The 26,950-nt window shown below is 44.9% G+C and overlaps 1 protein-coding gene across 1 annotated transcript in view; it reads left to right on the top strand.

The window, feature by feature from the left end:
* The window catches only part of KLHL14 (kelch like family member 14), a 155,007-nt gene that overhangs the window by 104,210 nt on the left and 23,847 nt on the right, over positions 1-26,950 (top strand). Inside the window, exon 4 of the mRNA XM_075353318.1 lies at positions 21,671-21,760. Within this exon, the coding sequence (XP_075209433.1) occupies positions 21,671-21,760 (90 nt within the window). The remainder of the gene's footprint in view (positions 1-21,670; positions 21,761-26,950) is intronic.

Raw genomic sequence — 26,950 nt, forward strand, 5'->3', positions numbered from 1 at the left:
AGAGTAAGATCAGGGCTTGGACAGGAGTTAGGGTCACACTGGGGGCTTGGACCTGGCTATCATCAAGCCTACCTCCAAGATAAAGGACATCGCAAGGTCTCTAGTCTGAAGCCTAGCCTACGAGCCCCTGTCCTATCATTAGAACATTATATACCCCGTGACAGTGCTTCAGTTGACTGTTCTAACATCAATACACTGGGGAAAAGCCAGGGTTTGGAAGCCACAAGCAATTTTTACAGGAGTGAAGACAAATAATAATAAATGAATTGTATAATAATAAAATGATTTGCAAAGTTTTATAACATTCCATTCTGGACAAAATATATTAAAAATTAAAATTTGGTTATACCCTAAGAAAATCAGCCAATTCCCTGAAGAAATGTTACAGTGGAAATACTGTGGTCTGGTAAGGCGCACACTGTGGATAATTGAATTGGAGATCATGTCCTCTTTGCATCCTCTCAAGGGCAAACATTTCTGCATTTTAGTGAATTCAAGTTTTTTTTTTCCAGTGTTTACAAATGATGAATTTTTGGCTCGGATCAAACTATTTGCCACACAACAAACAGACAGTATCCATCATTGAAGACTATAGAACTTGCAAACTTCCATAATTCAGAGTACATAGGATGGAGTGCAGTTACTTGCAGAATTATGACAATTACTAATAATTTCATTTCTGTACATATATAACAAAATAATAAGCATAAAAAATTGACATCAAACAAATACATACAAATACATAGTCATAACATTGATCACATGAGTCAGTAAAGGAGCTTTAGCAATGTAGAAACATTTGTGGAGAGGCAAATGATAAATGTACATTGTAAAATATGATATATAACATATCCATTGAATTCCCAGAGAGCTACAGTAAAATAGGATTATGTAGTTTTCCTCCTACTGAAGCCTCACAAACACAGTATGACACTCCAACAATGAAATCCTATACAGTACCCGCCACAGGCATAGTATGATGACCCTACTGCATCCCCCTTAACTCCCCTGGCAAAGTATGGTGACCCCAACATAGTATAATCCCTAACTGTGACCCATACACAGCTCTCCATGCAGTATAATGGCCCCCACACCTCTTCACACTGTATAATGGCCCCCAGCACAGCCCTCAATATCCCTCCATAAAGAATAAATATTATAATGGCCTCCACATAACCGTCCATGTACTATAATATGCCTCACATAGCCCTCCAAATAATATCATGGCCCCACATCACCTTCCATATAGTATAATTGGCCCCCCATAGTCCTCCATATAGTACATGCACCCCCTATAGTCCTCCATATAGTATAATAGGCCCTACATTGCCTTCCATAATAATGAACTTTAAAATCTTCCATATATAATGTGCCTCACATTGCCTTCCATATAGTAAAATGCACCCGTCATAGTCCTCCATATAGTATAATGGGCCTCACTAAGACCTCCATATGGTATAATGCATACTAAAATCTTCTGTATATTATAATGTACCTCATAGTCCTCCATATATTGTAATGCATTCGATAATCCTCCATATAGTATAATGCACCCCCATAGTCTTCCATAAATTATAATGTACCCCCCATGGTCTTCCATATATTTTAATGCATACCCTATAGTCCTCTGTATATTATAATGCATCCCATGATCCTCCACATAGTATAATGCACTCACTAGTTCTCCATATACTATATTCCACTGCCATCGGCCTTTGTATATTTTAATACTCCCCGTTAGTCCTCCAGTTGTATGATGCACCTCAATAGTCCTCCATATATTAAAATGAACCCCCATAGTCTTCCATATATTATAATGCACTCCCATAATCCTCCATATATTATAATCCACCTACATGGTCCTCCAAATAGTATAATGCACCCCCATACTCTTCTATATAGTATAATGCAGCCCCATACTCCTCCATATAGTATAATGCAACCCCGTAGTCCTCCACCAGTTTACTCACTGGTTTAAAAAAAATATATATATATATATATATAAATATACATATATACAGTTAGGTCCAGAAATATTTGGACAGTGACACAATTTTCTCGAGTTGGGCTCTGCATGCCACCACATTGGATTTGAAATGAAACCTCTACAACAGAATTCAAGTGCAGATTGTAACGTTTAATTTGAAGGTTTGAACAAAAATATCTGATAGAAATTGTAGGAATTGTACACATTTCTTTACAAACACTCCACATTTTAGGAGGTCAAAAGTAATTGGACAAATAAACCAAACCCAAACAAAATATTTTTATTTTCAATATTTTGTTGCGAATCCTTTGGAGGCAATCACTGCCTTAAGTCTGGAACCCATGGACATCACCAAACGCTGGGTTTCCTCCTTCTTAATGCTTTGCCAGGCCTTTACAGCCGCAGCCTTCAGGTCTTGCTTGTTTGTGGGTCTTTCCGTCTTAAGTCTGGATTTGAGCAAGTGAAATGCATGCTCAATTCGGTTAAGATCTGGTGATTGACTTGGCCATTGCAGAATGTTCCACTTTTTTGCACTCATGAACTCCTGGGTAGCTTTGGCTGTATGCTTGGGGTCATTGTCCATCTGTACTATGAAGCGCCGTCTGATCAACTTTGCGGCATTTGGCTGATCTGGGCTGAAAGTATATCCCGGTACACTTCAGAATTCATCCGGCTACTCTTGTCTGCTGTTATGTCATCAATAAACACAAGTGACCCAGTGCCATTGAAAGCCATGCATGCCCATGCCATCACGTTGCCTCCACCATGTTTTACAGAGGATGTGGTGTGCCTTGGATCATGTGCCGTTCCTTTTCTTCTCCAAACTTTTTTCTTCCCATCATTCTGGTACAGGTTGATCTTTGTCTCATCTGTCCATAGAATACTTTTCCAGAACTGAGCTGGCTTCATGAGGTGTTTTTCAGCAAATTTAACTCTGGCCTGTCTATTTTTGGAATTGATGAATGGTTTGCATCTAGATGTGAATCCTTTGTATTTACTTTCATGGAGTCTTCTTTTTACTGTTGACTTAGAGACAGATACACCTACTTCACTGAGAGTGTTCTGGACTTCAGTTGATGTTGTGAACGGGTTCTTCTTCACCAAAGAAAGTATGCGGCGACCATCCACCACTGTTGTCATCTGTGGACGCCCAGGCCTTTTTGAGTTCCCAAGCTCACCAGTCAATTCCTTTTTTCTCAGAATGTACCCGACTGTTGATTTTGCTACTCCAAGCATGTCTTCTATCTCTCTGATGGATTTTTTCTTTTTTTTCAGCCTCAGGATGTTCTGCTTCACCTCAATTGAGAGTTCCTTAGACCGCATGTTGTCTGGTCACAGCAACAGCTTCCAAATGCAAAACCACACACCTGTAATCAACCCCAGACCTTTTAACTACTTCATTGATTACAGGTTAACGAGGGAGATGCCTTCAGAGTTAATTGCAGCCCTTAGAGTCCCTTGTCCAATTACTTTTGGTCCCTTTAAAAAGAGGAGGCTATGCATTACAGAGCTATGATTCCTAATCCCTTTCTCCGATTTGGATGTGAAAACTCTCATATTGCAGCTGGGAGTGTGCACTTTCAGCCCATATTATATATATAATTGTATTTCTGAACATGTTTTTGTAAACAGCTAAAATAACAAAACTTGTGTCACTGTCCAAATATTTCTGGACCTAACTGTATTTATTTAAATACTCACGTCTCCTCTTTTCCCTACTGCTCTGTTGTCTACAAGGGCATTATAAATAAATAAGAATTTTTAAATGAAGAAATCTTTCCGTGGACTTGTTTGCTGGAATTCACTTCTAGTCTACAGAGGCATTTCTTCTGCAACTCTGCACATCTCAGCACATAGGGCATTAAATAGTGACATCACCTGTGCTGAGATGTCAGAGCACAGACACAGTGGGAGAATGATGGAAGAAGCGAACAGCGGATCGCTCTCTCTTTAATCATTGCTTTCAGTGGAAAGTGTGATGCCAAGTGCCGGTGCTGGCATTGGGCCCCTCCACATTTTGCGGTACGCCACTGAATCCACTGTATAATTCACAACCATTGGATATATTGTTTTGTAATAACTAGATGGCTAATACACGATTATAAAACAACTTGCTTATTTCTGTCAGCACCATAGACATTGAATTATTATTAGGCTTGCTTATATAGTGCCAACCTATTCTGTGGGGCTCTCCAGACATTGTCATTGCCTACTATCACCATTGGCGCTCACAATTTCAATTCTCTATGGGTATGTTTTTAAAGTGTGGGAAGGAACCGGACTACCCAGAGGAAACAAGTGAAAATCATACAAATCCTGCAGATGTTGTCTTTGGTGGGATTAGGACCCTGGCTTAATGAAGTGTCAGGGCGCATGCCTGATCACCGCTAAATTAAAACTCATCCTCACTGCAGTTGTGTATTGGGTAGAAATGGAAGGCTTAAGACCCTTTTTGTAGTGATCTGTTTGGGTCTAGATCACTGGCCCCCAGTGATCAGACATTTGGGTTGAATAAGTGGGTCAACTTAAAGTGAACATATCACTCGAACATATATTGACAAACCGGTTGGGGACCATAGTGAGAGAATAAGTATGGAGCGATAAGTACAAGGAGGGAGAAATTAGTACAATAAGGGAAAGATGAGGACACAGTCCCCTGTGGGATTCTCCACACAACATTCCAGTTAGATATCTGATCTCTCCCATGTTTGTACCTAGGGAGAGACCTGCCAATCACCTGGAGCAGGGCGGGGAGATGACGTTAGTGTCTGTGGCAGCATGAACCTAGTGGTGCTTAACCTTAAGGTGCCAAATCAATATGTAGCACCCACATTTTGCTAATAGGTTTATATAACCTTAACATGACCATTGTGGTGGTTGCACGTTTTGAAGGTACACTTGTATATAGATGTTCTGTCATTGCGACACATTTTCTTTTAATATGTCAATGTAAATGATACATCCAGAGATAATCAGGTGATTATAGGGGCATACATAATGAGGAGACAATAGGCGTGATTTGGCCTTTCTGCTAGTTATCAGACCACAGCGAGTACCTAAGCCCTGTATACAGCACTGCGGAGACTTGATTGATCTATTATAAAGAAGTGGCATGAGAATTTAAATCTGTTTTGAAAGAGCCTCTCCCCTACTCTTTTACTCCTTCCTGGTAAAGTGACCTTTTTAAATGGAGGGAAGTGGGCTTGGATGACAGTCTTGATGAATGCGGTCATGTTCACTCAATAAAATAAGGCCCAGTGCATTTGAGGATAAATCAGTGGAATGTACAGCCCCACCTGTCTGTCTCCATCACTCATTTCCACTGTCACTTTCATAGTGCCTGATGGATCACAGTTGCTGTAAAATTAGACAGCCTTTAATCTCATTTCATCCTGATTAGCTTCTCTTTACCCTTTCCCTCTAACTCACTGACTGACACGCTAGAAACTCATACGGTGTGCTGTGTTTTAGGACGGATTACAAAACTTATCATTAACACCTTCTCTGCCACAGTAACACCAGTATATATTGTGTTACATACACCATGGTCTGGCATCATGTTTCTTTATGCTATAGCTTTGCATATGTCTCAATCACCCCTTTATCTTTTATTGGCTTCTTCATACTTACATTATCAATTCATCTTTTTTAATATTCTGTAACAAATATAAACGCTAAATATGTAACTATATTTTCACTGAATTAATTTCTAAATTTGAGTATTTCGCTACCTGTAATCGACAGTATTAGAAAATGTAACATATTTTTCCAATCATATTTAGAATTTATATAGTGAAATGGGGGAATAGTAGTGGACGAACCTAGTATTCTACCAATTTTTTTTACTAGGACACTTTACCTTTTTAAACACGTAAACTACAGAGGAAGGATTAAATAGCTGCTCTATTGTTTGCTGCACCTGTAGATTTAATGGGGACCTGTCATGTGAAAAAAATGCTATTAAACTGCAGATATAGAGTTAATCTGCAGGTTAATAGCATTTGTAATCTGCCCGGTGCTTGCACATTTAACCTGACTGCTAGGAGGAAATTAACTTTTTTCCTCCCAGCAGCATTCAGGTTTCAGTCACCAGGGCGGTACTGGCGAGAGTTCAGTCACCACTTTGTGAATCGAGAGTGGTGGCTGTAACCGCACTACAAAGACTTGTGGTCACCCAGCCCAGAAGCCCAGGGGATAATTCCTAACTAGTTAGTATTGCTGTTGGGGCTGCTCCGAACCTACACTCTTGAGGGTAAGTTTCCTGTGCCAGCTACAGTGAGCAGCACTCTGGTTCTCCGCAGCTTGTTATACAATTGTTGAGCCTGTGTTATTCCTGTTCTGACCTTGGCTAGTTTGCTGGCTATTCTTCTGTCTTTCAATTTTGTACCTTGTTTGCCTTTCTGGTTCTGACCTGGTGACCTGACCATTCCTGCCAGGCTGCACCACTAGATAGCAATTACTCTGAGGACTCACCCCAGGGAGTCTACATCTCTGTACAGGGTTTAAAGGATGAAGGCTAGGACTGCCCTACAACCTGATTGTTATGCACCTACCTATCAAAAACATGGGTAAAGAGAGAAATAAAGTCTAAAACACAATACAACTAGTTCCTGTAAATATTAGAAGATCCCTCGCCACACAACTAAGAACACCAACTCGGAACTGGCCACCTGAAAGGCCTTCAAGCAGTTTCTCATACCACCTAAGGAACGAGAGGGGAGGCCTCTATGCACAACTAACCAAGATAGGGAGAGTGAGCAGAGGTAGAAAGGGGCCTAAAGTGAGGAGACTTAAAGCCACATGCACAAAGGGGGCAATAGGAGAATAATAAATGAAAGTAAGGGAAATCTCCCCCTGAGGACAGAGGAAAGGTGTTGGGAAGGTAAATAGACAAACACAGTGCAGTAACATAACTGATCTCTGCCTAGCAGGTAAAATCCCTTAGTTGCAGGGCTGGAATTCTTTAGCTATAATCCACCTAGAAATGTAGCCAACAAAGAATGCTGCTGCAAGAGGAGTATAAATAGCCCCACCAAGGCTGTGATAGTGTCGCGGGCGGAGGAGGGGACGCCGCGCTCTCCCACTTCTCGGGTCCGGCTGCCGCTGCGGCTGCTGCGGCCTGCTGCTGCTGCTCTGTGGCTCGAGCGATGGGCCGGATCCCGGGGACTCGAGTGGCGCTCCTCGCCCGTCAGTGAAAGGGGATTGTTTTTTGGGATAGTTTATTGTCCGTGACGCCACCCACGGTTGTGGTGATTTGTTGACACCACCGCTGCTCTGTATGGGGATCCCGGGGACTGATGACAGGGAGCAGCAAAGTTGTTGGTTCTCCCCTCCGTGGGTAGGGGGTAGTTGTCCCGGGGCCCAGTGATGAGGTGGGTGATGCAGGGCTTGGTGGGGTGCAGGGACACGGGGGCAGTGCTGTGCCTTGCGGCACTGTGGTACTCACTCAGCCTGAGACGAAGACACAGTTCTCGGTAAAACACACGGCTGTAAAGACGGTTCCCACGGACGGCTGCACTTGCTTTTCCCCAGTAGTTGACGGTGACGGTCCCTTTTCCTGCACGTAAGATGATGATGGTTGCGATGGGTTCCCACCAGTAACCCGCTCCCCGGCTTGGATGTGGGCCGGAGGAGCCCTACTTTGCCCGCAGGCGCTGGCCCTGACAAACTGGTGCCCTGGCGGTGGCGGTGTCTCTCTCCAACGGTTGGACTGTTGCCTTCCATCGGGACTTGGTTGTTGGGAGACCCAGAGGTCCCCTTCACTAACGGATTTGGCAAATTCACGGCGACTCCTAGCCTTGCCGGGATCCGAAAGGCCCCTGCGACTGGTGCTGACTGCTCTTCGTATACCGCTCCGGTACCGCCGGGCCACCACCCGTCCGTAGTCCTTCCAGCAACCTCCAAGCAGTCTCCCCTGCAGACAGTCACCGCCGTCTGCTGACCTTGCTGTCTCAGTCCGGGGCACACACCCGGACCAACTTCAGGCTTACTTAACTGTACTGTCTCTTCCACTTTACTCCTCTCACTTCCTTCTCCTTCTACCTCTCGAACTGATCTCTCTAAACTCCAAACTCTATCTGCCTGGTTTTCCCGCCTCCAGGGCTGTGAACTCCTCGGTGGGCAGAGCCAACCGCCTGGCCCACCCCCTGGTGTGGACATCAGCCCCTGGAGGAAGGCAACAAGGATTTTTGGTTAGCTTTGGTGTTCCTAACTGGGGTGTAGGGTGTGGTGGTGTTGTGACCTGTGACCCCTGGCTTGCCCAGGGCGTCACATTCCCCCTTAGCAAAATGCAGACCGTCCGCGGGCTGCCCGTCCAACACCGGTTTTATTTTCTGGAAAGATATAAAAGGTAAACACAATACAACTTATGACATCATCCCACATCGGGAGGTTCGGTACTTAAACGTTGCAAACATTTTAAACGGTTGCGGCTGCCGCTCTCTCCCACCCAAGTAACCTGGCCCTGATGCTGCCCCTAAAACACAGGCAGCACCCCTTGACCCCAGTCCTGAACCAGTTACCCGAGTGGGATCTGTCCTTCCCCTCCAGAGGGTAGCCACCGGTTCCTGTGGTGGCTGGGCCCCAGCCTGCTCCACTGCGGGCCCTCCCTCCAACCTGCCTCTCCGGAGGCGGTAACGGTTAGCTGCAACAACAGATTTTATTTACAAGCCACTTAACGTTTGTGGTTGCCCTGCAAGTTCACGGGCTTGTCCATAGGAGTTCCTATGCAGCTAGATGGTCCCCACGGGGACAACAATGCCGGCAACGGCCGGTTCCCAATCACGGTAGACAATCAGGTTACTTTCACGGTAATCATTTTCTCATTTTTGCAAAACTTTTTAATACTTTCAAACCACACACAGACTTCCGCCCCCTTTTAAAGGACGGTTTCCCTGTACCTAACTGGGGGTCTACCTAGGTTGGGAGGGGTGGACCTCCGGGGTCCGGTGTAAGTGGGGCTAGGCAGTGGGGCAGAGGGAACAATAAGTTCCTCCTCCCTGCTATCGTGTGGGGCAGGCGGAGGCATAGGGGAGCTGGGTAAGGGTTCATCCCTGGGCATTGGCACTGGTTCTGGCTCACGGTTGACCGCCTCCATCACTTCTTCATCCACAGGTTGTGGGAACAGTATCACTGGAAGAATCACCGCGCCGTTCTGTGTAGGCCAGTCTGCTGGGAAGTCACCCATCACAGTGTGGATCACCTCTTTTGCCTTCTCTGCTGGTGGAGGAACCGGTACTTCAGGCGTTGCCCTCAATGCTGGTGGGCACCTTTTCAGATGGTCTCAAGAAACCGTGGCCAAAGTGCCCCCTTGGTCACGACTGATCTGGTAGGCCTTTCCATCTTCCCATCCTGTGGGCTGTATGACGTATGGGGTTTGTTCCCATTGATCATCCAGCTTGTGGGTCTTCCTCTTCCGCTTTAACACCACATCTCCAGGCTGGAAAGGGCCCGCAGACGCCTTCTGATTGAAGTGCCGCTCCTGTTGTTCTCGACTCCGACTTAGATTCTTCTCCACATACTCCTGAATCTGTCGGTACTGCACCCTCCGCCGGGTGTCCCATTCAGCCGTTGAGGGGAGTGTCTCTGGGGCTTCCAGTCCCATTTCCAGGTCCACCGGCAGTCGGCCGGGCCGAGCCCTCATCAGATACGCTGGGGTGCACTTCGTTGAGCTAGACGGGATATTGTTGTACATATCGACCAAATCAGGCAGCTTCTCCGGCCACAGGTTCCGCTCTTCCTACGGCAACGTTTTGAGGAGGCCAAGGACCAGATGGTTCATCTTCTCACACATACCGTTGGTCTGGGCATGGTAAGGTGTGGTCCGGATCTTCTTGCAGCCGTACAGCTGACAGAACTCATGGAACACCTCCGCCTCAAAGGCTGGACCTTGGTCGGTAAGCACCTTCTCTGGGTATCCATGGGGTCGACAGAAGTAAGCTTGGAACGCTCTAGCGGCGGTACGGCCGGTTAAGTCCTTGACCGGGACAACCACCATGAACCGGGAGTAATGATCTACTATAGTCAGAGCGTAAGTGTACCCACTTTGGCTGGGGGTGAGCTTTACATGGTCCAAGGCGACCAGCTCCAGCGGTTGGTGTGTAATGATCGGGCGTAGGGGAGCCTTCTGGCTGGCTTCATCCTTCCTCCTCAACGTACAAGGACCGCATTCTCGACACCAGGCCTCCACAGACTCTCGCATCCCACTCCAATAGAACCGTTCCCTCAACAGCATCTCCAGCTTTTTCCATCCGAAGTGGCCGGCACCATCATGGTACGCCTGCAGAACAGTGGGTACATCAGCTTGGGGAATAACCAACTGGCGGATCTTCTCATGGGTCTTCGGGTTGATCAGCTCACGGTACAACCTCCCCTGATGTAGACACAGCCGGGTCCGTTCCTTCCACAAGCGTTGGGCTTCAGCTGGGGCGGCAGGGTCCATCCCAGCAGCGCCTTGCTCCACCAGGGTCTTGACTAGGCGGACAGCGGGCGCCTGATTTTGAGCTTCCTGCCACTCCTGACTGGGCAGCGGATCCAGGTTCACCCGTTGTTGATGGACATGTACCTTCTCAGTTGGTGGCTGGTGAAATGCAGGCAACTCGATCTCCTCGAGGTCATCATCCTCAGCTCAACTTCTGTACGGGTCTCAAAGGCAGTCTGTAGCTTCTCAAAGATGGTGGCTACAGAGAGCCGGTCCCCCTCGGCCCAGGTCTCCACCTCCTGCTCAGCCGCGCCGGTTAACTGGCCCAGCACTACCGCTGCACGTTGCTTATCAGTCAGGGGGTACAGTTCTAGCAACGGATTAAGCTTTTTCCGGAAGACCTGTAAAGCATCAGGTTTCCCGTCATACTGCGGTAGCCAGGTAGCTCCGGGCGCATAGGGCAAGGAGAACGGCATCACCTGAGCGAGAGCGGGGGCCGCGGCACCTCCTGCCAGCACGGCCGGGACCTGGGCAGGCCCATTCCCATCTACGGGTGCCACTGCGGCTGCGACCACCGCTCCTCCAGCGGCTCCGTCGGGCGCAGACATCTTGTTTCCGTCCCCCTTAGCCTCTTTCCGGCCCCTCCTCTATTGGGGCGGGGTCTTGGCCTTCACGCCTCCACTACTCGAGAAGACGCTCGAGCGGGAACTTTTCGCGCCAAAGATGGCGGCTTCTGAAATTTTTCGGCCGGACACCTCCGGCGGTAACAAGGCACACCACTACCCAACGGCAGAGCGGTAAGATCCTGTTCGTGACGCCAAGTTGTCGCGGGCGGAGGAGGGGACGCCGCGCTCTCCCACTGCTCGGGTCCGGCTGCCGCTGTGGCTGCTGCGGCCTGCTGCTGCTGCTCGGTGGCTCGAGCGATGGGCCGGATCCTGGGGACTCGAGCGGCGCTCCTCGCCCGTGAGTGAAAGGGGATTGGTTTTCGGGATAGTTTATTGTCCGTGACGCCACCAACGGTTGTGGTGATTTGTTGACACCACCGCTGCTCTGTATGGGGATCCCGAGGACTGATGACAGGGAGCAGCAAAGTTGTTGGTTCTCCCCTCCGTTGGTAGGGGGTAGTTGTCCCGGGGCCCAGTGATGAGGTGGGTGATGCAGGGCTTGGTGGGGTGCAGGGACGCGGGGGCAGCGCTGTGCCTTGCGGCACTGTGGTACTCACTCAGCCTGAGACGATGACACAGTTCTCGGTAAAACACACGGCTGGAAAGACGGTTCCCACGGACGGCTGCACTTGCTTTTCCCCAGTAGTTGACGGTGACGGTCCCTTTTCCTGCACCTAAGATGATGATGGTTGCGATGGGTTCCCACCGGTAACCCGCTCCCCGGCTTGGATGTGGGCCGGAGGAGCCCTACTTTGCCCGCAGGCGCTGGCCCTGAGAAACTGGTGCCCTGGTGGTGGCGGTGTCTCTCTCCAATGGTTGGACTGTTGCCTTCAATCGGGACTTGGCTGTTGGGAGACCCAGAGGTCCCCTTCACTAACGGATTTGGCAAATTCACGGCGACTCCTAGCCTTGCCGGGATCCGAAAGGCCCCTGCCACTGGTGCTGACTGCTCTTCGTATACCACTCCGGTACCGCCGGGCCACCACCCGTCCGCGGTCCTTCCAGCAACCTCCAAGCAGTCTCCCCTGCAGACAGTCACCGCCGTCTGCTGACCTTGCTGTCTCAGTCCGGGGCACACACCCGGACCAACTTCAGGCTTACTTAACTGTACTGTCTCTTCCACTTTACTCCTCTCACTTCCTTCTCCTTCTACCTCTCGAACTGATCTCTCTAAACTCCAAACTCTATCTGCCTGGTTTTCCCGCCTCCAGGGCGGTGAACTCCTCGGTGGGCGGAGCCAACCGCCTTGCCCACCCCCTGGTGTGGACATCAGCCCCTGGAGGAAGGCAACAAGGATTTTTGGTTAGCTTTGGTGTTCCTAACTGGGGTGTAGGGTGTGGTGGTGTTGTGACCTGTGACCCCTGGCTTGCCCAGGGCGTCACAATAGAACAGAGACAAAATAGGAAAGTGAGAAACACCTGACTAGCAGTAAAGCAAGGAAAGAAAAGCAAAGATAAAAGAACCATCAGCAGTTGGACAGAGGCTGACCAGGCAGTAGCTAAGCAGGGAAGAAAACAGACCATGCAACAAGAGGTCACCGGATCGAGTACCAAAACTAAGGCATGACACTGATAGTTAGAGTGGCCCGCACCAAGCCTGTTTATTGTAGCCCGATTTAGAGATGCCAGGTGGCTTGTAACAAAATGTATAATATGTCAGATACACTTTATTCATGGTATGTGCTGGAAGTAGTGTAGATTGTAAGTGTTGCTGTCAGAAAGGCCAAAAATACTTACTGTCATTCACCAAGATACAGTAAGGTGGATTTTCATAGGAAATACCATCACTTTATTCTTTACAATGCAGTGTTTTCAGCTATGGTAATATTGTCCAGTATGGCTTAAAATAAAATTTACTGGCATTTTGCAAATAGATAATAAATCAGTTTGAAGGGAGAGTTCAATTTTAGTAAAAATTCATAGTAAGTTTTACATTGGTTTCAATGCTTTCAATATTAAATTCTGCAGTTTTTTGTGCATAATCTGCAAGATTAGCACAAAATAATAAATTTAAGGCTCTTTCATGTCTATTTTTCACATGTTTTTTATGCATTTTTCATGGATAGAACATATTGCCATTATAGTCCCTATTTTTCCCTGATTGAACACTGACACTGACCAAACAGTGATCGAAATCGAATGAGAAACACTGATGACACTCGTACCATTTTATGTATGTATGAGAAATCGCTGATGTTTGAATGAGGCCGGACACAAGTCTATACATACCTACAAAAATACATACAGCTGCACTCTAGAATGCTAACAAGTGAACTCTGGTAGTGCATGCAATACCAGAGTTCACTTAATCATTGTTAGCATTCTAGAGTGCAGCTGTTTGTATTGTTGTAGTTATATTGTGTTTTCAGCTGTCACACCTATTGGATGTGCGGGTCAGTCTTTTTTGATATACAAGTTTATCTATATAGACATAAATGTGTAATAAATGTTATTTAAGAGTGGAGTTTTCTTTTATTGGGGTTGTATGAAAATGAGCTGCAATAAAGACAGAACCATGCATAAGAGTAGCAATGGTTTGGGGGTGAAAAAGTATATTTTCTAATCTTGAACTCTGAGACCTTCTAACATCCTGTACTTTTGGAATGTATTTGCAATTTTATAACTTTTCACCTTCTGATGTGTTTATGCCGTATACTCCAGCCTGCACCTTTGTTGTAAAATATAAAATAATCTGTCAGACGATTGTATAACAAAACTGAGCGCAGATATAAAATCAATCAATAGATCCGCTGTGTCCCACATTGTGCAGTATGAGATATACTGATATTTACCAAATAGCTAAGAAAAGGTGGGGATAATATTGGGATTAATAATAGAAATGCTCAACAGCCTTACAGCAAATGCTGCATATACTCTGTACCTGAAATAATCCAGAAAATTCCCCGTTATCAGTTAATAAGACAGTTTCATGTGATATCGATAACATCCTTGCTCTAAAAATGATAAAAAACTGTAATATACAATAGGAAATGTGTGCGAGGTAAAGTTTGATAAATCTTCCTTTGAGCCCAGCCAAGTTTAGGAAGCCTGTAGCATCAGAATGATAAAAATTATCATTAAACATTCCATATTGCACTGCTGCATTTTGCAAGAAGGAGATAGTAAATCATGTGAAATGAGAGATATATAACTGAAAAAATTCACATGTGAGTTCGGCTGGCTTTTTTTTCTCTTTGGCAGAAGTTTATAGAGAAAGCGCTGGCCCTGTGTCATATTGATTTCCCACTGCACTGGTTTTCTAAGTGCTCTGTTGATCCGTGTCCAGCAATAAATTCCCAGCCTCAACATGCACATCGCTTCCCTCTTTGTCCTCACCTAGATTTAAGGTGTCCATTTGATGAGATGAGCAAGGACATGATTTTCTGACTAATGCTCCAGCCACTTTACATGGTATGATAGTGGTACATTTGTATGTTTTCCAAAAGATGGGACATGACATTTATGGACAGGTGTAACGTACGACCCGGGACATGACACTTCTAGGTTGGTTAAACTAATCCAAATAAATTGAAGCATATATTAGCTTGAAGAATTGAAAAGAAATCAGTATGTACTAGATTCCCATGACAACTGGTGTAAGGGAGCAGGCTTTGTTTCAGGGAAGCGTGATTTCTACATGAACATTTCCCAAAGCAATAAAGTGGGGTCATTCTCTGCAGGCTCCTCGGCATGTAGACTTACATAGTCTCTATCTTATACAATAAGATCAGTATTATATTCTTAATAGCAAGTAGATGGTTCTTTAGATAACTCATTTATATAAGTTAGTTAAGTTAGCTGTAAAACCAGCGTTGCCTGGGATAGTAACTAAAGGCCCCGTTACACGCGTCGATTTATCGTGTGTTCGCATGTGCGATCGCACCCGCCCCCATCGTTTGTGTGTTATGGGCAATTTGTTGCCTGTGCTGCACAAAGTCGTTAACCCCGTCACACGTTCTTACCTCCCGAACGACCTCGCTGTGGGCGGCGAATATCCTCTTCCTGAAGGGGGAGGGACGTTCGGCGTCACAGCGACGTCACACAGCTGCCGTCCAATAAAAGCGGAGGGGCGGAGAAGAGCGGGACGTAACATCCCGCCCACCTTCTTCCTTCCGCATTACCGGCGGGACGCAGGTAAGCTGCAGTTCGTCGTTCCCGGGGTGTCACACGGAGCGATGTGTGCTGCCTCGGGAACAATGAACAACCGGCGCGCAGAAGGACGATCGATTTTCTGAAAATGAGAGACGTGTCAACGAGCAATGATAAGGTGAGTATTTTTGCTCGTTCACAGTCGCTCGTAGCTGTCACACGCTACGATATGTCAAACGATGCCGGATGTGCGTCACTAATGACTTGACCCCGACAACATATCGTTAGATATATCGTAGCGTGTAACGGGCCCTTAAGTCTCTCTCCCACTCTCCCTTTCTACCACTTTCCCTTTGACTCTCCCTCTCTCCTACTCTCCCTCTAACCACTGAAATCATATTAACTGACACGTATATTGTCTTATAGTAAGAATGTCCTTGATTGCCTATAGCAACCAATCAGAGTTCCTTGACTTGTAACAAAATAGAAGCATACCTGTGATTGGTTGATATAGGCCACCTGATGCAGGGTAACTGTCAAAACAGCCAATATATTACCTCAAACATCCAATCAATTTCTGTGTGCGTCTCTTCTGTGTGTGCGTCTCGGTGTTTGTCTCTTTCGGTGTGTGTCTCTTTATGTGTATGTGTCTCTTTCTGTCTGTGTGTCTCTTTGTGTGTGTTTATCACTTTGTGTGTGTGTATCTTTCTGTGTGTCTTTTTATGTATGTGTCTCTGTGTGTCTCTTTGTGTGTCTTTATCTCTTTCTGTGTGTGTATATTTTTTTCTGCGTGTGTCTTTCCTTGTGTGTTTCTTTCTGTGTATGTGTCTCTTTCTGTTTGTGTCTCTTTCTGTGTGTCTCTCTTTCTGCGTGTGTCTCTTTCTGTGTCTTTTTATGTCTGTGTGTGTGTGTGTGTGTGTGTGTCTATTTCTGTGGGTGTTTCTTTCTGTGTATGTCTGTGGGTCTTTCTGTTTGTCTCTATCAAGTCCATAATAAGAGTGTATAATAACAGATCTGTTCCCAGCTCCATTGACTTTAATGTAAGCAGGTTTTTAGCAAATAACTGTAGAGCATGGGGTTAAATGTTCCCCTCAGAACATAGTCTATGACATTCCCTGAGCCAAATTAGGTGTCTGTGCAAAATTTTATGATTGTAAATGCAACGGTGCGGATTCTTTTAGCGGACATACATACACACATACATACACTCAGCTTTATATATGAGACTAGCTGTAGTACCCGGGCGATGCCCGGGATAGTAACTGTCTCTCTGTCTCCTACCCAGTCTCTCTCTGTTTGTCTCTGTCTGCTGTCTCTGTCTGTCTGTGTGTCTGTCTGTGTGTGTCTGTGTGTGTCTCTGTGTGTGTCTCTGTCTGTCTCTGTCTTTCTTTATCCATGTGTGTCTCTGTCTCTATCCATGTCTGTCTGTCTGTGTCTCTCTCTCTGTCTGTCTCTGTATCAGTCTCTCTGTCTGTCTGTATCTCTCTCTCTGTGTCTGTCTGTCTATCTTTGTGTCTGTCTGTCTCTCTCTATCTCAGTGTCTGTCAGTCGCTTTCCCTGCCTGTCTCTTTCCAGGTCTGTCTCTTTCCCCTTCTGTCTCTTTCCCCGTCTTTCTCTTTCCCCATCTGTCTCTTTCCCCGTCTGTCTCTTTCCCCGTCTGTCTCTTTCCCCATCTGTCTCTTTCCCCGTCTGTCTCTTTCCCCGTCTGTCTCTTTCCCCGTCTGTCTCTTTCCCCGTCTGTCTCATTCCAGGTCTGTCACGTTTCAGGTCTTTCTCTTCCCCCATCTTTCTCTTTCCCCGTCTGTCTCAGTCTCTTTTCATGTTTTTGTCTCTTTCCCTGTTTTTGTCTCTTTCCCTGTCTGTCTTTCTCTATCTGTTCCTTTCCCTGTCTCTTTCCTTGTCTCTTTCCCTGTCTGCCTGTCTATTTCCCTGTCTGTCTGTGTCTGTCGGTCTGTGTCTGTCTTCAGCTGTCACTTTGACTGTCTGTCTCTCTCTTTCTCTGTCTTTTTTCCTGTCTGCCTCTTACTCTGTCTCTGTCTGTCTCTTTCTGTCTCTCTCTATCTGTCTTCCCACCAACATCATATTACCTCACACATAAGCTTGTTATACTATGACTGTCTTTTGTTCCTATAGCAACCAATCACAGCTGCTTTTTAATAACCTATAGCTCGCAGCTCCATTGACTTTAATGGAGGCATGTTTTTTGGAGAGTAACTGTAAAGCGCGGGGTTAAATTTTCCCATCAAAAAATAGTCTATTATGTTCCCCGAGTCACATGGGGTGTCTGTGCAAAATTTCGTGATTGCACATGTGACGGTGCGGATTCCTTTAGCGGACGTACACACATATACTCAGCTTTATATATTAGATTATAGGGCAAATATAACCTAGAATAAAAGAATGCATAAAAACATTGCAGTTTGTAAAATTATAGTAACACATGTAAAAACTTAGGGGCACAACGTTTTTTGTCAAAAAAGTGCAAAAACAAGTCCACCAATCCAATACAAGGTGTGCTCAATCAGGATAGTCCCCATCTCTAATACCTCACCTCGTTATGTGCCAGGAGGCATAAAATAGATGGGGACAGGGCAGGACCTGCCTGTGGAAAGCTGACCAGATAAGCAGCAGAATACAAAAAACTGACGTAACACCAAAAAGGAGGTGACACCTGTTAGTATAAGTGTAATATTCAGTGCATATACACTGTGGCCATTAACAGACAAAGATAACCTAAAATAAAAACATAGAGACAATGCAGTAAATAGATAGCAATACATGGAAACAAAATGGTACTTTGCTGATATTTTTTTTTTATATCAAAAAAGCATAAACAGTTAAGCCTGCTTTACACGAGACGATAGATTGTGCGATAGCACAATCGATCGTACCCGCCCCCGTCGTTTTTGCATCACGGGCAATTAGTTGCCCATGGCGCACAAACTCGTTGAACCCCCGTCACACGTACTTACCTTCCGGACGACCTCGCTGTGGGCGACGAACGTCCACTTCCTGGAGTTGGCGGGACGTTCGGCGTCACAGCGACGTCACACGGCAGGCGGCCAATAGAAGCGGAGGGGCGGAGATGAGCGGGATGTAAACATCCCGCCCACCTCCTTCCTTCCATTAAGCCGTCGGGTGCGGCGAGAGGCAGGTAAAGCTGCTGTTCATCGTTCCTGTGATGTCACACGGAGCAACGTGTGATGCCACGGAAACGATGAACAACCGCCGCCATTTTAATTAAACAATTATATGAAACCTAGCGACGAGTACACCACTCACGATTTGTGAGCGATACTGCGTCGCTAGGAGGTGTCACACGAAACCACGTCGTGCGGCATGCCGGATGTGCGTCACGAAAACCGTGACCCCAACGACATATCGCACAATCTATCGTCTCGTGTAAAGCCCGCTTAAGACCCTTCTCAGCTGTGCACAGCTACCTACTGTGTTCAATGCTGGTGTTAAACCTGCTCTGTCCCCAGCTATTTAGAGGCCTAATAGCACGTAGCGAGGTGAGATATTACACATAGGGACGCTCTTGATAATATATGCCTTTGTGGGATGGCTATTAAGGTTTTCTCATAAAAAAAACAACTAAGTACCCTATTTTTTCTTTGTGTTACTGTTTATTTCTTACTGCAGTATTTCTACTCAATGTTTTTACTTTAGGTCATATTTGCCCATTAATGGCCTTAAGGCCACGTTACATGCAACAAAGAGATGTCATTGGGGTCACGGAATTCGTAACGCACATCCGGCCTCGTTAGCGACGTCGTTGCGTGTGACACATACGAGCGACCGCTAATGATGCAAAATACTTACCAAATCGTTGATTGTTGACACATCATCCATTTCCAAAATATCGTTGCTGCTTTTGGATGCTGGTTGTTCGTCATTCCTGAGGCAGCACACATCGCTACGTGTGACACCCCGGGAATGACGAACAACACCGTACCTGCGCCTCCGGCAACGAGGTGGGCGTGACTTTCATGCGGATGCTCTCCGCCCCTCCACTTCTATTGGACGCCAGCCATGTGACGTCGCTGTGACGCCGCACGAACCGCCCCCTTAGAAAAGAGGCTGTTCGCCGGCCACAGCGACGTCGCTAGGAAGGTAAGTATTGTGACGTTTACTAGCAATATTGTGCTCCACGGGCAGCGATTTGCCCGTGACGCACAAACGACGGGGGTGAGTGCTTTCACGAGCGACATCGATAGCGATGTCGCTGCGTGTAAAGCACCCTTCAGTGTGAATAGCCACCACCCACACATTATTCTTATACTAACTGGTGTGCTGGCACTTTTTTAGTATTAATTTGATAAAGAGGTTGTTTAAAACATGAAAAATATGTCTTCTCTCACTCATTGGCTGTATCTGGAATGGCAACACAATCCAATTCACGTGATTAGAGCTAAGCTGCAATACCAGACATCACGAGAATCGGGGTCTCAGTCTCTACATTATGCTGTTTTCAGATGGGGTAGCAAAAACTCGGTACTGCCATGCTGACATTTTGTTTCTTTTAGAGGAGCTGGCCAAGGATTCTGGGATTTGTAACCACATTTTTTTTTTCTGTTACTGAAATTTCTGTTTTTTTCTAATATTAGATAGATTTTTTTATAACTTGAAGCATAGAAAAACTGATATGTGTTATCACAAGAATGACTGGACGTGTAAACTGTGCATAGTAGCTGATTGAATTCACACCATAAATTTAATTTATATAAACTGGTTACAGATATAAGAACTTACGCCAAATCTACACATCTGTGTTTCATGCTCCAATGCATGGACACGGTTTCAGGTCTCCTGCCTCAAATTAAAAAGCCTTATATATGCCTATGAGATTGTTAAGTTTAGGTCTGGAGAACCAGGGCCGGTCCATCTACTTCAAGTTGTTCAACTCTTGGTCTCTCACTTAGAACTCATAAGTAGGAAAAACAATAACATTACATGCCCATCTTTATAATTCTTTATTAACAGACTCGCATTGACATGGTTTGTTGAAAAATCCATGTCACCAGCCAATATCCTATAGTTGATAAGTGGCCAAGAAATGGTAGTAATTGGTATAGAAACCTGATTATATCAAAGAGAACCTGTCATGTCCAGATTTCCTATGTAAATAAAATAAGATCATGCTGTTATCACGCCAGAAGGAACAGACGCTCAGGGTGCAGTACAACACAAGGTTAACAACGGGAATGATATAGACGGAAGGTCCAGGCAATAGGGAGAGGGTGGACTCCTCCTGCAACTCACATGAGTCTGTACCCTTTGATCCCTAACAACCCTATATGGGTCCTTCCCCCAACGTTGTCATATACCTAGGTCATCGCTTGCCCTGAACTCACCCTGGCTAGTGAGAAGGCTGGCGAAAACACTAGTCTCACCACTGCAATAATACACAAGATAAGTGAGACAAACAGAGAGAAAATAGACACAAAAAGGAAAACAATCCAAGCTCCTCCAATGCAGCTAAACACCACAGCTGCAATAGTCATGGCTCCTGAGCTTCTTCAGCAGACAGGCTCCTTCCAAAGTGGTCAGCATAGAAAGGAGAATCTATAACCGGCGCCAGATGGTAAGACACGTAACTTTTTATAGCAAAGGGGAGTAGTCACAAATGATCTGCACCTGAGATTTAGACTACAATGAAGAACCAGATGGGAAATAGTGCTTAGCCCCTACAGAATTAAAAGAAAGTAGATTTACTAAAATACAAGTTGCAGACCTTCCAAATAAGGCGTTGTGACACTCTGGTCCTAAACTCGCCAGAGGTCTTCCCAGAGCGGGACACACTCATGACAATTATAGGTAAAAATTAGAATCCAGAACATGTTGTCATAGGTAGTACATAGTCATTGGTAAAAGGAGAAAACAAAGCTATGATCGCGCTGCACCCTGCTCCATTATAGTCATTGGGGAAGCACATAGCAATGAGCAGCCACCATTGTTATCCAGTCATACCCATTATTCAGCTAGTTGACGTTCTACTCAGCATATTCACAGGGTAAGCGGGAAAGCAGTCAACTGGCTGGAGGATCTGACTGGAGAGCAGTGATGACTGCTCTGTACTGCCCTGAAGGGTGTATCTATCACTTCTAACATGCTCTGCTTTTACTTACATAGGGAATCCAGACCTTACAGGTTCCCTTTTACCAATATGACTTAATTTATGGACAAACGAGAGACAGTGACTATATACAGTATAACTGAATGACCGGTTGTTCAACTTTTTAAACTATTATGACCCACATGATCACTGTTATCAGATCAATGGAAACTGTCAGCATTTGTAAATGTGCCAATATCAATTTCAAATACATAATAGGCTTTCATATGATATGTGATTGGTTCCGCTCTATTTGTTTTCTTGTAAATGTAATAATCCAGGAGTCCATGATAACAACCTCTATAGATATTGTATATTACAATACAAATGATCAAAATCCTTGAAAGATTAGATACAAAAATTGACTTACTGGTATTATTGGATGTCTTTCAGTCATGCCGTACAACAGTGCCCACCATTGTGTGGTGGAAGTAGAAAACTTCTTGTTTGTGCTAGGAGGAGAAGACCAGTGGAATCCTAACGGTGAGTTGTAAGATAACCTATATATGTATAAGAGAACAGACATTGCTTCTCTCATATCGGCTTTCTCTTCATCTGTGCTATAATATGTTCATCCTACAGGGTTAAACATATTGTTGCACCACTGCTAAAGCATGCACTGATATTTTATTCATCTACTCCCCTTGTATAATCTAAAATGATGGCAATACAGGGAAACATCAGCCCTAGATATTACATTTAAATAATCTTACTTTAATAAATGAAATCCGTCCAAAGACATGAAAAAGTTATCAGACCATGTTAAATTGCAGTGCATCCTAATGCTGGGCTGAGTAATTCTAAAAGTGCAAAATACATTAATATTTAAAAGTGTTGACTCAGAAAGAAAAAAGCCAAAAGAAATATGAACATGGAAAAGACTTTAAACTGAATTTAAAGAGAAGATGCAGAGAGCAATAAAATATAAGATGCAATAAGGGACAGTCATTAACAAATAAAAAGAAAGGCCTTTGTAGATGATAGGGACAGTGGTATGTTTATATATTCTGTATTTACAGTTGGAATAAATAAAATATTTTGGCCTCCTGTCACACCATTTAGTCTTCCAGGCTTCCCTTCAGCCTACTGGTCATACATTGATATCTTCGACAATAAGGAGTGGAGATGTTGCCTCCAAACGACTGTCCCATTTCCTTGCTTTCAGAGTCCTCTCCTCTTTGAGGCCATATCTATCCTCTGTCACTGGTAGAGACCCAAGCCATGTCTGATTACATCAAAGAAAATATAGCGAGAGGATTAATTCAAGTCATCCTTTCCAGCAGGGGCAAACTTCTTCTTTGTGAATGGTTGAGCCATGTATCTATTACAGGGGCCTCAACCACATTATCCGTTTCCTTTAACTCCAGAATTGTTTGATTGTCTAAGAGGAGCTAACATCTTCACCAAGTTTGATCATAAAAGGGCTTACAATTTACTCTGTATTCATAAAGGAGTCGAGTGGAAGACCGCTTTCAACACCTGGGACAGTCTCTACAAATACCATGTTATGTCATTTGGTTTCAGTAATACCCCAGCTGTGTGAGTTTGTGAAGAATATCTTCAGAGATCTCCTCTACTCTTGTGTGGTTGTGTACCAGGAAGATATATTTGTTTTCTTTCCTGATCTGGCGTCTCAGATGAGAAACGTTTGCCAAGTCCTGCAAATACTCGAGGAGAATCGACTATATGCCAAGTTCGAAAAGTGTGTTTACGAGCAGTCCTCGCTTAAATTAAAACAGGTCTTCTCCTCTGCTCCTGTTCTTCATAGTCCCAACATTAAAAACAAATTTTCCTGGAGGTGGGCGGTCACCACGCAAAGATCTTCCTCTGGTCAATTGGTTTTCTGTGGGGTTTTTTTTCTCCAAGGCCATCTCTCCTCCTTAGAGCAATTATTCTATTGTGATCAGGAATTTTTACTATTAACATGGCCTTAGAGGAGTGGCATTGCCTGCTCGAGGGGATTATTCATCCAGTTATTATTTATACAGATCATAAGAACCTTGTTTACCTGTAGTCCGTACAGAGGCTTAATCCGCAACAAGCTAGATGGTCCCTGTTCTTTGCTCACTTTGATTTTATCCTCCACTTTTGGCACATAAAAACATGTAGGCAAGATTCCCTCTCTAGGTGTCTCTTACCTCCTGACGAGGAGGAGAAGCTCCAACATATCATTGAGCCACCAACATGATTATCCTGGCTCCAATGGACTTGTCTCGATTTCCACCACAGATGACTTTAGTTTCAGAGTCTGATCGAAAGCAAGTTTTGTTGTGGGGTCACTCTTCTAAGGTGGCTGGCCATGCCACACAGAGAAAGACCATTTAGCTCATCTCTCAACATTACTGTGGCCATCTATGTGGAAGGACATTCTGGAGTTCATTTCTGCCTGCTCTTCTTACACTATGGACAAGACCCAAACAATGCGATCTAGTCTGCTACTATTACTTCCCATTCCTTCGGCTCCCAGGCAGCATATAGCAATTGATTTTATTACGGATCTTCCAGTGTCCTCAGGGTGCTCTGTCATCTGGGTGGTAGTGGATCGCTCATTTTGTCCCACTTCCTGATCTTCCTGCAGCTGTTGTGCTGGATACAGAATTCATTCAGCATATCTTCCGTATCTATGGTTTCCCTCTTCACATCATGTCTGTTAGAGGTGTTCATTTCACATCCAGATCCTGGAGGGCTACATGTAAACTTCTTGTCTGTATACCATCCTCAGCCCAACGGCCAAGTAGATCGGATCAACCAGATCATTACAACTCTTCTGCGGCTTTTCACTAATTGGCACCACAACGACTGGGTTAAACTGTTATCTTGGTTGGAATTGTCATACAATAATTACGTGAAAAAGTCTTGTGTGAAGTTAATTTTCTTTGTTGTCTATGGTCAACAGCCTAATATTCCTCTTCCTGTGACAACCACCTCTGGTATCAATGCAGCCGACGCTTTCACAAGGGATTTCTCCAAAATATGGCAGCACAGTAAAAGTTCTCTTAAGAGATCGTCCAAATAGATGAAGAAACATGCCAACAAGAGGATTTCCCACATTTCCATCCTGGGGATAAGATGTGGCTCTCATCGAGATATATTTGTCTCAAGGTGCCATCTCATAAGTTTGGTTCACGCTTCATTGTTGGTCCCTTTCAAGTTATCAGGCAGATCAATGCCATGCCATACAAATTGAAGCTTCCTGCTTAGCTCCACGTCCCCAACTTCTTCCAAGTATTCCTTCTCAAACCAGTCATCATGCGATGCTTCTACAGGGATCTTTGTTCCACTTTTAATCCTGTCTGCTTGGAGGATGTCTTTGAAATTAAGTACATCCTAGCTGTGAAAAAGGTCAGAGAAAAGACCCTTTTCCTGGTTGACTGCAAGGGATTCGGTCTTGAAGAGAGGTTGTGGTAACCTTGCAAGCATATTCACTTTCTTTTTCTCTTGCCGAAATTTCTTTTGGACCTGGTGAAAAAGGGGCGTAAGGAGGAGGCTACTGTAATGCTGGCATCCCTGCAGTGTTTCGCCTCTCCACCTCGGTAGGGATCCCAACCTACTCATCACCGCAAGCCAACCTGCTTGCTCTCCTGTTCCCTCTGCTGTCCATACACTACAGTGTCTGCACACGTCACAGAAGTCTCGTGGCAGCGTCCTCAGGGCACAAATGCAGGCACTTCCCGCCTATTATGGGGTAGCGCGCGCTCTTAGTAGTGTTCCCCACGCTATGGCTGGAAAGAACAGAGTATTTAAGGCATATTCCCATGTAGGGAGATGCCTGAACAATTACAGCATAGCACAAAAGTGAGTACAGCCCTTAAATTTCTGTAAATATTTTCTTTTTTTAAAGGGGCAAAACTTAAGATATGACTCTTTGATGCCATGTAAAGTAATCAGTGTAAACCTTGTGTACCAGTGTAAATTTGGTGTCCTCTAAATAACTCAACATATAGCCATTAATATCAAAACAGAATTACCAAATTATGCCCAATATTTTGTGTGGCTACCGTTATTTTCAAGCACTGACCTAACTCTCTTGAGTATGGGTATTGAGTTCACTAGAGCTTCACAGGTTGGCACTGGAATCCTCTTCCACTCCTCCATGACAACATTATGGAGCTGATGGATGTTAGAGACTTTGCACTCCTACACATTCCATTTGAGGATGTCCCATAGATAATAAATAAGGTTTAGGTCTGCAGACATGCTTGGCCAATCCAGCATCTTGAGGGTATGTGCACACGTTGCTTTTTACCTGCTTTTTACCTGCTTTTTTGCTGCTTTTTCTTCTGCGCTGTTTAATGCCAAAATGGATGTGTTCTTCTATTCAAGCAAAGTCTATGGGAATTTGGGTTTCTTGTTCACACTATGTTGTTCAAAATGCTGCCTTTTTGTGGCAGAACTTTGGTCAAAAACTCAGCTTTTCAAAGAAGCAACATGTCAATTGTTTTTGCCATTTGGGTTTTGCACTGCAAAGCTGAGTTTTTGACCAAAGTTCTGCCACAAAAAGGCAGCATTTTGAACAACATAGTGTGAACAAGAAACCCAAATTCCCATAGACTTTGCTTGAATAGAAGAACACATCCATTTTGGCATTAAACAGCGCAGAAGAAAAAGCAGCAAAAAAGCAGGTAAAAAGCAGGTAAAAAGCAACGTGCGCACATACCCTTACCCTCAGTTTCTTTAGCAAGGCAGTGGTCATCTTGGAGGCGTGTTTGGGGTCATTATCATGTTGGACTACTGCCCTACGGCCCTGTTTCCAAAGAGGATCATGCTGTGCTTCAGTATGTCACAGTACACGTTGGCATTCATGGTTACCTCAGCTCCCCACTCATGCAGCCCCAAACTATGATACTCCAACCACCATGCTTAACTGTAGGCAAGACACACTGGTCTTTGTACTCCTCACCTGGTTGCCACCGTACACACTTGACACCATCTGAACCAAATAAGTTTATCTTGGTCCCATTGGACCACAGGATATGGTTCCAGTAATGCATGTCGTTAGTATGCTTGCCTTCAGCAAACTGTTTGTGGGCTTTCTTGTGCATCATCTTTAGAAGAGCCTTCCTTCCTTCTGGGACGAAAGCCATGCAAACCAATTTGATGCAGTGTGCGGCGTATGGTTTGAGCTCTAAAAAGCTGACACCCCCCACCCATCCCTTTATTCTCTGCATCAATTTTGAAAAGACAACATCTGAATATTATTTTGAGCAGATGCACTCAACTTCTTTGGTTGACCATGGTGAGGCTTGGTCTGAGTAGAACCTGTCTTGTTAACCTTTGCATGGTATTGGCCACAGTGCTGCAGCTCATTTTAAAGTTGGCAATTTTCTTATAGCCTAGGCCATCTTTATGTAAAGCAATGACCCTCGGAGAATTATTTGCCATGAGGTGCCATGTTGAACTTCGAGTGACCAGTATGAGAGAATGTGTTAGCGATAACACCAAATTTAACATACCTGCTTCCCATTCACAACTGAGACCTTGTAAGAGTAATGAGGCATGTTACACTGGGGAGGAAAAATGGCTAATTTGGCACAATTTGACAATTTTCACTTAGGGGTGTACTCAATTTTGTTGCCAGTGGTTTAGACATTAATGGCTGTGTGTTGAGTTATTTAGAGAGAACACCAAATGTACACTGTTATTCAAGCTGTATGCTGACTACTTTACATTTTA

The sequence above is a fragment of the Anomaloglossus baeobatrachus genome, chromosome 6, assembly GCF_048569485.1.
Source record: "Anomaloglossus baeobatrachus isolate aAnoBae1 chromosome 6, aAnoBae1.hap1, whole genome shotgun sequence".
NCBI classification, from domain to species: domain Eukaryota; kingdom Metazoa; phylum Chordata; class Amphibia; order Anura; family Aromobatidae; genus Anomaloglossus; species Anomaloglossus baeobatrachus.